This window comes from Aedes albopictus, chromosome 2, assembly GCF_035046485.1.
Source record: "Aedes albopictus strain Foshan chromosome 2, AalbF5, whole genome shotgun sequence".
Classification (NCBI taxonomy): Eukaryota; Metazoa; Arthropoda; class Insecta; order Diptera; family Culicidae; genus Aedes; species Aedes albopictus.
Genome location: NC_085137.1, coordinates 51,475,997 through 51,492,390, shown reverse-complemented (window position 1 = coordinate 51,492,390; position 16,394 = coordinate 51,475,997). Strand labels below are relative to the sequence as shown.

The 16,394-nt window shown below is 44.5% G+C and overlaps 2 protein-coding genes across 2 annotated transcripts; both read left to right on the top strand.

The window, feature by feature from the left end:
• The first annotated feature begins 3,304 nt into the window (after positions 1 to 3,304).
• On the top strand, positions 3,305 to 5,614 carry LOC134288912 (uncharacterized). The gene is made up of 2 exons (XM_062854845.1): positions 3,305 to 5,428; positions 5,488 to 5,614. Exon 1 carries the CDS (start codon positions 3,445 to 3,447, stop codon positions 5,155 to 5,157), a length of 1,713 nt encoding a protein of 570 aa, XP_062710829.1. The 5' UTR covers positions 3,305 to 3,444; the 3' UTR covers positions 5,158 to 5,428; positions 5,488 to 5,614.
• A 4,323-nt stretch (positions 5,615 to 9,937) lies between these two features.
• LOC134286035 (uncharacterized) lies at positions 9,938 to 15,262 on the top strand. The gene has a single exon (XM_062847597.1). The coding sequence runs from the start codon at positions 9,938 to 9,940 to the stop codon at positions 15,260 to 15,262; it is 5,325 nt and encodes a 1,774-aa protein (XP_062703581.1).
• The last annotated feature ends 1,132 nt before the right edge of the window (positions 15,263 to 16,394 follow it).

The window sequence follows — 16,394 nt, the reverse complement described above, 5'->3', positions numbered from 1 at the left end:
ATGCAGAAGTCACAGTGACTTACTATAAACATATAGATACTTACATGCTGAAAGTGCTTTCATACATTTCTCCAGGGAATTCTTCAGGGATTCACCCAGGAAAGACTCTTTCGGAATTCTCCCATGAATTGATCCCGAAATTTCTCTCAAAAATGCAGCAGGAATCCCTCTAGGAAATTCATCTCAAATTCTTCCAAACATTTTTCTTTGAATAAACTCTAGGATTTTTTTAAATTTTTCTAAGGATCCTTCGGAAATACGTTCATTGACATTTCTGTAGGATTATGCTCTGACATTAGTGCATGCAGTATATGGGTATATAATACCACATTTAGAGAGATTCCAGCAAGGATGTACTCAGAACAATTCAACTGAAGGTTATTTCAAAATAATTATACAAAGAGGATGCCGCTACGAACGTTGTGTTTTCACCAAAAATAAAACAAAATCTGTATTTTACGTAATTTTGTGAAGATATTGTAGTTCTAATAGTTCCTCATTCTCACAATCATTCTGAGAATGTATTCTTATGTACTTGATTATTTTCATGCAAAAAAGCAATAAGGTTGTCACGATCAATGCTGAGCTCGAACTTAAAATACATTTATCTTGCATTATACCAGTAGTGGTTTTCAACCAGGGGGAATTCCCCCATAGGGGGGAATTTCGTTCTTTCATGCGGGGAATTGCCAATTCAAGAATATTATCTTATGATTTTATCTAAAGAACGAAGAAACAATTTTCAACATTGAAAATTTTCAGTGTATCGTGAATCATCGTCGTTAAAATGTAAGTGTACACTCTCATAAAAAAATCATGTAAATTTAAGTTCACTTGAATGCACATAAAAGGAGCGGCCCGTTTGACACTTATTTACGTCTTCTATCACAAATAAAATCGAGCTAGCAATCGCTAGAGCTGAAGCGAGAGATAAAACATGTTTAAGTAAAACCCTGTATTTCACGTAATTTTTTGAAGATTTTGTAGTTTTCAAGAATCATACTTATCATGCGCATGTTGAGTTCCAACCACAAAAATAAACTTCCTGTATTATACGTAAAATTGTGAAAACTGTACAGTTTTTATGATTCATACTTCTCCCTATCGCTGTGGAAATGTATTCTTATGTATGTATGTGATTGTTTTGAAGCAATGCGACGGACGTGAAGTGTAAAACTGAAAATACAAATTTCCAGTATTTCACGTAATTTTGTGGTTTTTGTTTTGATTATCGGCAACGCAGTCTTTTTAATTTGTAAAACGAGTTTTATTATTTAACCCGACGTTTCGGCGCAGGTATGGCGCCTTCTTCAGGGGAAACTGTAATTATTATTGGTTTCATTACAATATTTTAAATATACTACACATTTTTAACTTACAATAAAGTATTCGTTTTTGGTTTGGGGTTATGGCAAACTGTAACTGTCGGGGTTTTATAATGTTGGTACATGCTGTAATTTATAAATCTTTAGTGTTTCCGTTATGGATTTTTGTTCGAAATTATTTTAAACTTACACTAACTGCGGTGAAAACTAAAATTTAAAATTGGTTTCTACACTATTTTTGCGCGCTTTAAGTCTTCTGTTGGTTGGACCTCACTGTTGTTAGTTGCAGCGGTTTTGAAATCTTTCTCTTGGTTGAAAAGTTTCATCATTCTGGTCTAATTCGGTCATGCTTGTTGTGTTCGTAATGGTTCTTAATACTGTGCAAGAGAGCAGCATATGTAGTGTTAAGTCCCTCTACATCTGTACGTTTGTTTACTGTGTGGTTAGTATTTGTGATGTGGCACATTTCTAGGAAGGGGAGTGTGGTAGTTTTATTGCTGTGATCTATGATTTCTGTTCGATCTAAGTCGAATTTGTGTTGGCTCTGTATACAATGCTTGATCAACGCTGTTGTTGTTTCTGCTAGGGCTGTTAAGGCTGTGTTAGTGTGGTTTTCGTTTAGCATCTTCTCTAATTTGTTTATGTTTGATTTGTGCCCTGCTAGTCGTTTTCGTAGGCTGTTTTTGGTCATTCCTATGTAACAACTTTCGCAGTTGTTACACGGAATTTTATAAATTATATTACTTTTATCTTCTTTACTTGTAGGAAACTTAACTTTGGTGTGGATTGTTTTGATGGTGCGGATCTGTCTGGTGGCTATCACTACGTTAGGGTAGTCTTTTTTGAGAATTTTGGAGATTCGTTCTGATAATGACGGAATGTATGGGATAGAGCGGTACATTTTTTGATCTGGAGGAGCTGTTGGCTGGACGTTGATAGTGCTTGGATTGGCAGACCCGGATTGAGTCGTGGAGATACTGGACTGGACATACCTGGATTGTTGATTTGTGATGTTGATTTGCTGGTTCATTGATCTTTCTCCGTGTTCTATGGCTTCCTGCTGAGTGTTGTGTGATGATTGATAATCGTTTGTGGGAGGTGGGCTGGTTTGCTGGCAGAATGGTCGGCTTGAAGTGTTGTCCTGGGGGGTCATGGGAAGCTGACACGATGGTTGGCAACTGGGTATGGTTGGAGGCGGTGGGGCGGCGGATGATGTAGCGGTGGGTGGTGGTGCTGGTGGCGGTAGACGGGGTGGTGATGCTGTGGGCAGTCGAAGAGACGACGGTTGATCGGCTGGTGTGCTGCTGGGTGTACTGAATCGTTTGGCTTTGTATAGATTCAGAAGACGGTTGACTAATTGTTTTGGGTAGTTGTTCCTTCGTAAATGATCTCTGATGGTTGCTGCTATTTCTTCTTCTGATTTGTTGTGAGTTAGTTTGTGGACACTATGAATGAAGTTGTTAGCTACATTCATTTTATATCGGGGTTGATGGAATGAGTGGTAGTTAAGCATTCTACCAGACGCGATGGGCTTCGCGTACCACTCTGTTGTGAGTTCTTGGCTGTCTTTGCGGATGACCGTCATGTCCAAAAACGGTAGCTTCCCTTCTTTTTCAACTTCGACGGTGAATTGAAGCCTCGGTTCTATCCTATTGAATGCTTCGAGTACTAGTTGGATAGTTTGCTGTGGTATCACCATGAGAATATCGTCCACATATTTTTTAAAGATTGGAGACTCGAATGGTAGAGTACTCAAAGCTCTGTTAATCACTGAATCTAGTACAATGTCAGCAAGGATAGGAGACAAGGGGCTCCCCATCGCTGTCCCGTAAGTTTGCATGAAGAACTGTCCCTCGTAACAGAAGTAGCTGGATTCCATACAGAGCTCGACAATCTCTAGGAACATGTCCAAGTTGATATTTGTATCAACTTCTCGCCATCTCTCGATGATGTTTTTCCGAAGGCGCATAAACCGGAGCTCCCATTACGACCAGTGATTCCCAACATCACCGCACCGACGTATCAACTAGCCAAATACATCGCAGGAATCCTCCAGAGATCGTTCCACAGCCCATACAACATCACCAACTCGTTCGAGTTCAGCGAACTGGTAAACAAAATGCAAATACCCGAAGGGTATATAATGATCTCCTTGGACGTCGTATCCCTGTTCACGAACGTGCCTCGAGACCTAGTGAGGAAAAACATCATCGAGAGATGGCGAGAAGTTGATACAAATATCAACTTGGACATGTTCCTAGAGATTGTCGAGCTCTGTATGGAATCCAGCTACTTCTGTTACGAGGGACAGTTCTTCATGCAAACTTACGGGACAGCGATGGGGAGCCCCTTGTCTCCTATCCTTGCTGACATTGTACTAGATTCAGTGATTAACAGAGCTTTGAGTACTCTACCATTCGAGTCTCCAATCTTTAAAAAATATGTGGACGATATTTTCATGGTGATACCACAGCAAACTATCCAACTAGTACTCGAAGCATTCAATAGGATAGAACCGAGGCTTCAATTCACCGTCGAAGTTGAAAAAGAAGGGAAGCTACCGTTTTTGGACATGACGGTCATCCGCAAAGACAGCCAAGAACTCACAACAGAGTGGTACGCGAAGCCCATCGCGTCTGGTAGAATGCTTAACTACCACTCATTCCATCAACCCCGATATAAAATGAATGTAGCTAACAACTTCATTCATAGTGTCCACAAACTAACTCACAACAAATCAGAAGAAGAAATAGCAGCAACCATCAGAGATCATTTACGAAGGAACAACTACCCAAAACAATTAGTCAACCGTCTTCTGAATCTATACAAAGCCAAACGATTCAGTACACCCAGCAGCACACCAGCCGATCAACCGTCGTCTCTTCGACTGCCCACAGCATCACCACCCCGTCTACCGCCACCAGCACCACCACCCACCGCTACATCATCCGCCGCCCCACCGCCTCCAACCATACCCAGTTGCCAACCATCGTGTCAGCTTCCCATGACCCCCCAGGACAACACTTCAAGCCGACCATTCTGCCAGCAAACCAGCCCACCTCCCACAAACGATTATCAATCATCACACAACACTCAGCAGGAAGCCATAGAACACGGAGAAAGATCAATGAACCAGCAAATCAACATCACAAATCAACAATCCAGGTATGTCCAGTCCAGTATCTCCACGACTCAATCCGGGTCTGCCAATCCAAGCACTATCAACGTCCAGCCAACAGCTCCTCCAGATCAAAAAATGTACCGCTCTATCCCATACATTCCGTCATTATCAGAACGAATCTCCAAAATTCTCAAAAAAGACTACCCTAACGTAGTGATAGCCACCAGACAGATCCGCACCATCAAAACAATCCACACCAAAGTTAAGTTTCCTACAAGTAAAGAAGATAAAAGTAATATAATTTATAAAATTCCGTGTAACAACTGCGAAAGTTGTTACATAGGAATGACCAAAAACAGCCTACGAAAACGACTAGCAGGGCACAAATCAAACATAAACAAATTAGAGAAGATGCTAAACGAAAACCACACTAACACAGCCTTAACAGCCCTAGCAGAAACAACAACAGCGTTGATCAAGCATTGTATACAGAGCCAACACAAATTCGACTTAGATCGAACAGAAATCATAGATCACAGCAATAAAACTACCACACTCCCCTTCCTAGAAATGTGCCACATCACAAATACTAACCACACAGTAAACAAACGTACAGATGTAGAGGGACTTAACACTACATATGCTGCTCTCTTGCACAGTATTAAGAACCATTACGAACACAACAAGCATGACCGAATTAGACCAGAATGATGAAACTTTTCAACCAAGAGAAAGATTTCAAAACCGCTGCAACTAACAACAGTGAGGTCCAACCAACAGAAGACTTAAAGCGCGCAAAAATAGTGTAGAAACCAATTTTAAATTTTAGTTTTCACCGCAGTTAGTGTAAGTTTAAAATAATTTCGAACAAAAATCCATAACGGAAACACTAAAGATTTATAAATTACAGCATGTACCAACATTATAAAACCCCGACAGTTACAGTTTGCCATAACCCCAAACCAAAAACGAATACTTTATTGTAAGTTAAAAATGTGTAGTATATTTAAAATATTGTAATGAAACCAATAATAATTACAGTTTCCCCTGAAGAAGGCGCCATACCTGCGCCGAAACGTCGGGTTAAATAATAAAACTCGTTTTACAAATTAAAAAGACTGCGTTGCCGATAATCAAAACAGCTATAATAGTACAGTCGAACTCTCATCCAATTTGTGGTTTTTTTTTAGTTCCTAAGATTCACACATTTCACATTCGTTTTGAAAAAGTATTCTTATGCACATGCGATTGTTCTCAAGCAATAAAACACAGGGGTTGTTACGGCAAATGTGAAGTTTGAACCGAATATACTTATTTTCTGTATTATGCGTAATTTTGTGAAGATTTTGTATTTTTTACGATCCACACTTCTCACTTTCGCGTTGAAAAGTATTCCTATGTACACGTGATTGTTTTCAAGCAATTTAAACACTAGGGTTGTCGCGATGAACACAAAGTTCAAATCGAATATACAAATTTCCTGTATTATACGTGATTTTGTGAAAATGTTGCAGTTCCTAAGAAACACACTATTCACAATCGTTCGGAAAAAGTTTTCTCATGAACACGTGATTGTTTTCAAGCAATAAAACACAGGGGTTGTCGCGATGAATATAAAGTTCAAACCGAATATACAAATTTTCTGTATTGTACGTAGTTTTGTGAAGATTTTGTAGTTTTTATGATTGACACTTGTCCCCATTTACCTGTAAATGTATTCTTATGTACACGTGATTGTTTTCAAGCAATATAACATGCGGATTGTCGCGATGGACGTAAAGTTCAAACTGAAAACACGAATTTCCTGTATTATACGTGATTTTATGAAAATTTTGTAGCTTCTAAGATTTACGCTTTTCACAATCATTTGGAAAAAGATTTCTCGTGTGCACGTGATTGGTTTCAAGCAATAAAACACAAGGGTTGTCGCGGTGAATACAAAGTTCAAATCGAATATACAAATTTTCTGTATTGTACGTAATTTTGTGAAGATGTTGTAGTTTTTACGATTCACACTTGTCCCCATTTATCTGTAAATGTATTCTTATGTACACGTGATTGTTTTCAAGCAATATAACATGGGGATTGTCGCGATGAACGTAAAGTTCAAACTGAAAATACGAATTTCCTGTATTATACGTGATTTTATGAAAATTTTGTAGTTTCTGAGATTCACACTTTTCACAATCTTTTGGAAAAAGATTTCTCATGTGCACGTGATTGGTTTCAAACAATAAAACACAAGGGTTGTCGCGATGAATACAAAGTTCAAATCGAATATACAAATTTTCTGTATTCTACGTAATTTTGTGAAGATTTTGTAGTTTTTATGATTCACACTTGTCCCCATTTATTTGTAAATCTATTCTTATGTACACGTGATTGTTTTCAAGCAATAAAACATGGGGATTGTCACGATGAACGTAGAGTTCAAACTGAAAATACGAATTTCCTGTATTATACGTGATTTTATGAAAATTTTGTAGTTTCTGAGATTCACACTTTTCACAATCGTTTGGAAAAAGATTTCTCATGTACACGTGATTGGTTTCAAGCAATAAAACACAGGGGTTGTCGCGATGAATATAAAGTTCAAACCGAATATACAAATTTTCTGTATTGTACGTAGTTTTGTGAAGATTTTGTAGTTTTTATGATTGACACTTGTCCCCATTTATCTGTAAATGTATTCTTATGTACACGTGATTGTTTTCAAGCAATATAACATGCGGATTGTCGCGATGGACGTAAAGTTCAAACTGAAAACACGAATTTCCTGTATTATACGTGATTTTATGAAAATTTTGTAGCTTCTAAGATTTACGCTTTTCACAATCATTTGGAAAAAGATTTCTCGTGTGCACGTGATTGGTTTCAAGCAATAAAACACAAGGGTTGTCGCGGTGAATACAAAGTTCAAACCGAATATAAAAATTTTCTGTATTGTACGTAATTTTGTAAAGATTTTGTAGTTTTTACGATTCACACTTGTCCCCATTTATCTGTAAATGTATTCTTATGTACACGTGATTGTTTTCAAGCAATATAACATGCGGATTGTCGCGATGGACGTAAAGTTCAAACTGAAAACACGAATTTCCTGTATTATACGTGATTTTATGAAAATTTTGTAGCTTCTAAGATTTACGCTTTTCACAATCATTTGGAGAAAGATTTCTCGTGTGCACGTGATTGGTTTCAAGCAATAAAACACAAGGGTTGTCGCGGTGAATACAAAATTCAAACCGAATATACAAATTTTCTGTATTGTACGTAATTTTGTGAAGATTTTGTAGTTTTTACGATTCACACTTGTCCCCATTTATCTGTAAATGTATTCTTATGTACACGTGATTGTTTTCAAGCAATATAACATGGGGATTGTCGCGATGAACGTAAAGTTCAAACTGAAAATACGAATTTCCTGTATTATACGTGATTTTATGAAAATTTTGTAGTTTCTGAGATTCACACTTTTCACAATCGTTTGGAAAAAGATTTCTCATGTGCACGTGATTGGTTTCAAACAATAAAACACAGGGGTTGTCGCGATGAATACAAAGTTCAAATCGAATATACAAATTTTCTGTATTCTACGTAATTTTGTGAAGATTTTGTAGTTTTTATGATTCACACTTGTCCCCATTTATTTGTGAATCTATTCTTATGTACACGTGATTGTTTTCAAGCAATAAAACATGGGGATTGTCACGATGAACGTAGAGTTCAAACTGAAAACACGAATTTCCTGTATTATACGTGATTTTATGAAAATTTTGTAGTTTCTGAGATTCACACTTTTCACAATCGTTTGGAAAAAGATTTCTCATGTGCACGTGATTGGTTTCAAGCAATAAAACACAGGGGTTGTCGCGATGAAAACAAAGTTCAAATCGAATATACAAATTTTCTGTATTATACGTAATTTTGTGAAGATTTTATAGTCTTAAATAATGAGTATCTCCATATATTTCTTTGCAATAATTTTGCTTTATTACTATGGGCAATTCAACATTAAAATATACGCGGAAACTAATTTACATTCGGAATGGCTCCAGAAAAACAGCATTTTTAAGGTACTTGCTCCGAGTTTTTGAGTACTCTGGTCGAGCAGGTTCGAAATGAGTGCCAACTGAGTACCAATATGTTCCACAGTCGCCGTACTGATGGTCATTCTTTTCTATCGCACGTTGTGGCTTGGCCCGTTTCACTCTATGCAACGATCGGGTCGGCAGGTAGTAAATTCTGTATGTATTCGGTACGATCGCCTCTCGATCACCGCCGCCGATCAGCTGTAAATTGTAAATAGTAATTAGATTGAAATATACCGCCGCGAAGACAAGAGGTCTTTCGTTCGTTTAGTCTGTTCGCGTAATAAATCAGTGTTGTTATTTCAAGTCCGTCGCGAGTTTCTTTTTAGTGTCCGAAAACCGCAGTGATACGCGCGAACATTTGGTCCTTCGAGCCGGATTATCGTTCCTGGCGAAGGTTCTCGGACACGGGCGCGGCAAAAGTGGACAATTGGCAAGTGAAAGAACAGTGATGGACGGTTGCACCACAGAGAACAGACGTCTATCTTCGCTTTCTGCCTTGTGTAAAATTTTGTAACGGTCATATCGGAGTATGTGGTTATGCTCCCGTTGCGCGGCGCTAGCGTCCCATCACTTTCATTGTTGTGTTGTCATTTTTGTTTCCAGTGCTCGCCGTTTTTGGCCGTTTGGCGCTCGTGTCGCTTTGTGGGCTAGTGTATTTTAATGATGAACACTGCCATCGTGGGGTCAAATCGACTTTATATGTGGGGCAGTCTCCGTTGGTGGCGTTGTGGTACTCTTAAATCCTTTACACATGATTTGGACGTATTTTTGTTCGAGCTTAAACGTCTGTTCTCTGTGGTTGCACTATTGTGCATTGGCGGTGACTAGTGAATAGTGTCACCATTATAAGTGAACATTGCGCCATCGCGGTAGAAATTGTGCGCCGTCGGTAGTGCTAAAAGTGCAGAAACAAGTGGAGACCACAGGAGCTGATAGTGGCCATCTCCTGCGACGGCGAGATCAACGAGGACGGTTGCAGGCCGGAAGAAAAAGGGAGTAGAGTGCATGAGTGGTGGCGAATTGCATGTATCGCCGTAATCTGTGGCTGTTGCAAATAAATGATTTGTTCTGTGCATGTGATGTGAGTCCATTTTATTTCAAGAGCAGTAGCCCTGGTTGTCCGCCCGTTAAAGTCTGGTCTGGTCTCGGTTTCGCTGGATTTCTTGGCCTGTCGATTCTTCCATGGTTGGTTCCCCTGCTGCTGTCGTTTTTATTGGGTTGTAAGTCTGTCAACCGGGTCGCGTTGGGTGGTTCGTCGAGTCGATCGTAGTGCTTTGAAATTGTGCAAGTGCAGTGCAGTGGTGTGCATTTTTGACTGTGCAGTGGAGTGACGTGATACTTTGTTTGATTGAGCTGCCCATCTCGATCGTTAGTGCGAGTGTAATTAGTGTCCAATTATGCCTGACCTCCGAACGCTTAACAAGCAGGAGCACCAGCTGCGGAAATCGCTGGAAGGAATCCAGCAGTTCGTCAGTGGTTTCCAATCGAAGCGAGATGCGGGACAAGTGAGCGTTAGACTGGAAGCATTGGACAAGCTGTTTAGTCAGTTCCTCGAAACCCGATTGCAAATCGAGCTGCTTTTGGAGGATGCGGTTGAGGATGGCGACGAAGAAGCGCTCGTTGAGCAGAATGACAAAGTGCAGCAGAACTTCGAAAACTGCTACTACGCGCTGAAGTCCGAACTGCAGGCCTTCCAGTCGATTGGATGCAGTACGTTGAAGAACTCCACGTCGCAAGCACCGGATGCGCAATCAGGAACCCAGTTTGCAAAGGTGAAGCTCCCCGAAATTAAGCTGCCGTCGTTCACTGGAAAGATCAACGAATGGGTACCGTACCGTGACAGCTTCCGGAGTCTCATACATGACAGCAATCTCCTCACGGAAGTGGACAAGTTTACGTACTTGATGTCTTCGTTGTCCGGTGATGCGCTGCAGGAAATAAACTGCATTGATTTGTCTGCAGCCAACTATGCGGTGGCCTGGAAGGCGTTGGAGAGCCGATACGAAAACAAGAAGTTGATCGTCAAGGCGCACCTCGATGCACTTTTCGCCGTGGAGGCCCTCAAGAAGGAAAGCTACGAGGAGCTCAACCGATTGATCAGCGCTTTCGAGAAGAACCTGCAAATGCTGGAAAAGATCGGAGAAAAACCATCGGACTGGAGCACGATTCTCGCATATATGGTTTGTTCCCGATTAGACATGGCTACCCTGCGCCACTGGGAAACCCACCACAACAGCAAGGAAGTTGCACAGTATCCCGCTGTGATGGACTTTCTGAAGAGTCACTGCTCCGTTCTACAGTCGATCGCTCCATCAAGGCCTACGGTTCCCATCCAGCAACGACAATCTCGTCCAGCGGTGTGCAACACATCTTTCAAGTCCACTCTGAAGTGCCATTTCTGCAGCGAGCCACGACACTCTGTATTCCAGTGCGCAAGATTCCAGCGGATGAGTGTGCCGGAGAGGATTGAGGCTGCAAACAGGAACAAGCTCTGCCGGAATTGTTTGTATCCTGGACATTTCGCCAGAACCTGTGAGAAGGGAACGTGTCATCAGTGCCATCAGAAGCATCACACACTGCTGCACTCTGACGCACCCAGATCCTCCGTTCCACCCACGCAGTCAAGACCGTCGACAGTCAATCAACAACCTAGACAGCCACAATCCAAGCCGCCAACACCGAACCAACAGACACGGACTGCTAACACTGCAAACACACCAGACTCACACACTCAGCCAGCCACAGAACACGCCACCACAAGCCAAACACATGTAGCTCTCCCAATTACACCGACACAAACCATTATTCTCTCGACCGCACTAGTCAGCATTCAAGACCGCTACGGCAACCCCGTGGTAGCACGAGCTCTGCTAGACTCGTGTTCACAGCATTGTCTCATGACAAGAGGTTTCGCTAGCAAGCTGAAGCTAGACGAAACGCCAGTCTACCTGTCGATTCAAGGCATTGGATCGTCGCAAGCAGTGTCGACAAAGCTGATTACCGCTGTAGTAGGTCCAAGGTCGCCGAACATATCGTCGTTCGTCGAAGAGATGTCGTTTCACGTGTTGCCGAAGCTGACTGTTTCACTGCCGACTGCAAGCATCTGTGCCGCAACGTGGAATCTTCCGAATCCCTCGCTGCTAGCGGATCCCAAGTTCTTCGAGATGGGACCGATAGACATCATCATCGGAGCAGAATACTACATGGAGCTGCTCAAAAACGAACGGCGGAAGGCAACAGACGACGGCCCGACTCTACAAGACACCGTGTTCGGATGGATTGTTTCCGGTCCTGTTCCCGAGGGTCCTACTACTGCTTCGTACTCTCTAACCCACGTTTGTTCGACAGCGGAGATCCAGGATCAACTTTCCCGGTTCTGGGAGGTAGAGACTTGCCAGTCAACCAGCACGCTGTCGGTCGAAGAATCGGCCTGCGAGGAGTTTTTCGACAGGACGACGTTTCGGGACGAAGATGGGAGGTACGTAGTCACACTGCCGAAGAAGGAGAGGATGATTCAGCAACTAGGCGATTCAAGATCTACAGCGATCAAGCGATTCTTGGGAGTAGAAAGGCGGCTCGCGATGAATCCAGAACTGAAAAAGCAGTACGCAGAGTTCATGTGCGAATATCTGGACATGGGCCACATGAAGGAGCTTTCCGACGATGATGCGAGCGCGTTGTCGTATTACTTGCCTCACCACGCTATTCTGAAGCCAGACAGCACGACTACGAAGCTGCGTGTCGTTTTCGATGCCTCCTGCAAGACTTCCAGTGGGATTTCGCTGAACGATGCTCTAATGGTGGGACCCGTTGTGCAGGACATGATCGTGGACATCACTCTCCGGTTCCGTACGCACCGATTCGCCCTCGTAGGAGACGTCGCTAAAATGTACCGCATGGTACTGATGAATGCAGCCGATCAGCAGCTGCAAAGGATCGTTTGGAGAGACAGCGCTTCAGAGCCGATCCGTACTTTCGCTCTCACGACAGTCACCTACGGTACGGCGTCCGCTCCATACCTTGCAACGAAGTGTCTGCAGCGCCTGGCAGAAGAAGGGGAAAAGTCGCATCCTGCAGCGGCAAAGGTCCTCAGAAAGGACTTCTACGTCGATGATATGCTGTCCGGCGTAGACGACATCGAAGAAGGGAAGACACTAGTTGGTCAGATGGTAGAACTCCTGCAGTCTGCCGGATTCTCCTTGCGAAAGTGGAATTCTAACAGCAAAGAGTTGCTGTCAGCGGTGCCGGAGGGTTTGAGAGATGAGCGCTCGATTCTGGAGGTAGATTCGTCTACCGCTGCCGTGAAAACGTTAGGCTTGACATGGGAGCCTAGCACGGACTGCTTCCGATTCAGTTCGCCAGTTTGGAATGAGGTCGCGGAGATTACGAAGCGTTGCGTCTTGTCTGATGCGTCTCGACTATTCGACCCGTTAGGACTGGTGGGTCCGGTAATCATCCAGGCAAAGATCTTCCTTCAAGATCTTTGGAAGCACGACTGCGAGTGGGATGAACCGCTTAGCTCGCAGCTTCAAGAGCAGTGGCGTGAGTACAGGCGAAATCTAGCAGGCCTAGACGGGATTGCAGTTCCCCGATGGGTCGGAACGAGCCGTAGCACCGAAACGATTGAGCTGCATGGATTCTGCGACGCGTCGAACAAGGCATACGGCGCATGCGTGTACGTGCGTACCGTGACAGCAGATGGGAACGTGTCAGTTCACCTGCTGACCTCCAAATCTCGGGTGGCTCCGCTCGAGAATTTGAAGAAAAACAAGAAGTCGCTGTCAACACCCCGCCTAGAGTTGTCTTCGGCACTTCTCCTCGCTCACCTGTATGAGAAGGTCGCCAAAAACATCAACGTCGTCACCAAGTGCCACTTCTGGACAGACTCGACGATCGTCGTCTGCTGGCTTTCATCGTCACCTGTGAGATGGAAGCAGTTTGTGGCAAATCGTGTCTCCGAAATCCAGCACATTACGAAGGGAAGTGTTTGGAAGCACGTCGCCGGTGAGGATAACCCGGCGAACATTATTTCACGAGGAATGAGTCCAGCACAGCTTCAATACGAGTCTCGATGGTTTCACGGACCGAAATGGTTGATGTTGGACAACCAGTACTGGCCCAATTCGGCACAGATCGATGAAGGCAGTCTCGACCAGGCAGACTTAGAGGAGAAAGCGATTGTCGCGGCCCTCCCCGCCGTTTCCCCTAGTGAGATCTTCGGACTTCGTTCATCGCTGGTGGATCTAGTTCGGCTGACTGTTCACATTCGACGGTTCAAGTGGAATTCATCGCCGGCGAATCGGTCCTGTCGGAAAGTAGGCTGTATCACGTCCCAGGAGTACGACGACGCAGTCAAGGAGCTGGTGAAGCTTTCGCAGCGGGAATGCTTTCCACAGGAATTCGCGGACATCGCTCGACACGGACAGGTGCAGGATTCCTCTAGAATTTCAAACCTCAATCCCCAATTAGTTGAAGGCGTATTGTGCGTTGGCGGCCGGTTGAAGAACGCGGCTGTTCCGGATGGCAGGAAGCATCCGTACATACTCGACCATCGGCATCCCTTCACGAGAATCGTCGTAGTGTATTACCACCGTAAACACTTCCACGCTGGTCAACAGCAGGTCGTCACGGCAGTCCGAGAGCGATTCTGGCCAACGAGCGCCAGGAATCTCGCAAGGCAGGTTATCCACGAATACGTGCAGTGCTTTCGTGCGAAACCGAAAATCCAGGAGCAACTGATGGCCGATCTACCACCCGAGCGAGTCAGACCATGCTTTCCGTTCCAGAAAGTCGGTGTCGATTACTGCGGTCCGTTCCACGTGGTGTACCCGCAGCGTCGAGCCCGACCGATCAACTGCTTCGTAGCAGTCTACGTGTGCCTAATTACCAAAGCGGTGCATTTGGAGCTAGCGGCCGATCTGTCGACGCAGGCATTCCTCGCAACGTTGCATCGATTCACTGCGCGTCGTGGCAAACCATCGCTGATAATGTGCGACAACGGGACGAACTTCGTCGGCGCTCGACGGAAGCTGGATGAGCTAGCCCAGCTGTTCGCGAGTCAGCAGTTTACGGATGCAGTGCTTCGGCAGACGATAGAGGACAGGATCGAGTTCCGGTTCATTCCAGCCCGGTCACCGAACTTTGGAGGACTGTGGGAATCAGCGGTGAAGTCATTCAAGACCCTGTTCAAGCGAACGATTGGCACCCGTAGCCTGGAGTACGACAGGATGCAAACGGTGCTGGCACAGACAGAGGCAATCTTGAATTCAAGACCGCTGACCCCGATCAGCAACGATCCGGACGACTTCGAGGCCCTCACCCCTGGACACTTCTTGATCCAGCGGCCGCTGACGGCCATTCCGGGACCCGATCTTGGTGGAGTTCCGGAGAACAGACTTTCGGCTTGGGAAAGAATGACGGAGTTCACCCAGAGGTTGTGGAAGAAATGGTCGGAGCAGTATTTGTCCAACCTCCACAATCGGACGAAATGGACGAGGCAGAGGAACAACATAGCTGTTGGCACTATGGTTGTTTTGAAGGAGGAGAATTTGCCACCCTTGAAGTGGCAGTTGGCACGGGTGACCGAGGTTCACCCTGGGTCTGACGGCAACATCAGAGTTGTGACCGTGCGGACTAAAGACGGCAGTTACCAGCGAGCGATATCCAAGATCTGCGTACTGCCAATCCGAGATAATTTTCCATCTGGCGAAGGGGAGAACTAGGACTCCTCCAACGGCGGAGGTCGAAAAGACCTCCGCAACCCCAGTTAAGTTATGTATTTGTTAAATTTTCGAAAAAGTAATCCGATCATTTTTCTTCAGATATACCTCCCTGCCGTTTGGTGCAGCCAAACTTTCGACACTCAAGTCAAATTTGAGTTGTCTTCCGTCCATTGTCGTCTAAATTGAGGTAATATGTGTCGTGTACGTTGGTGGTTGTTGCATGTGCATCGTTGCATCCCGTCCAGTTTGTCTCGTCAGTCTAGCAAATGGCTAGAAACCTGGTAGTATTTCGTCATGTCCTGAAACTAAAGTCAGAAAAACGTTTGATGTTTCGAGGTAAAAGTCTACCGTTGCGTTTGGAGGAAGAAGTGCGCAATTCAACCTCCCGGGTTCCCGCCACGATTTCCCACGGGTATGGCCAACCTGTGAAGATCATTTGGCATCGAGGATCCGTCGCAACCGCCACGGATAGCAGCGAAACCGACAAACATCATCGTCATCGAGAACAGGACCGTTCGTAACTACCATCGTTGTCGTCAGAGGGACCGTCGGCGCCACACGGGCGCCCAACGGAGGCCTGAGGGCCTCCGTCCAGGCAAGTCATTCTTGTTTTCAGCATTACATGTGAAAAAGCACCCTTTCATATTATTCAGAGTCCACCAACGTCACCCGCGGCACAGATTGCCTCTACATCCGTCCAAGCCATCAGTAGTCAGAAGTCCAAGGTCAAGGATCGTCAATCGTCAGCTCGAAGACGGCGTCCATTCCGTTTACCAAGTCATCACGTCAAGTAATCATCCGGAAACAATAGTTTGTCATCGTCGACGCCGCTCGGGCGTCCACCGGAGGCCAAAGGGCCTCCATCCAGGGAAGTCTTTTTCGTATACAAAATTTCGTTTATAAAAGCACCCTCTCATCTCATTCAGAGTCACCAACGTCCCAGTCGACACGGAATGCCTCAGCAGCAGCCATCCAACTCCGAGATCAAGTCGCCAGCCTTGAATCAAAACTCCAAGTTTTTCCCAGTCGAAGTCGTCAAATCGAGGTCATCCTCCAGTCAATCCGTCCAGATCATCATAACGCCAAGCCGGCGAAAGCCGGAAGCGTCTGAAGTGCAGCTACGTCAGCCTGA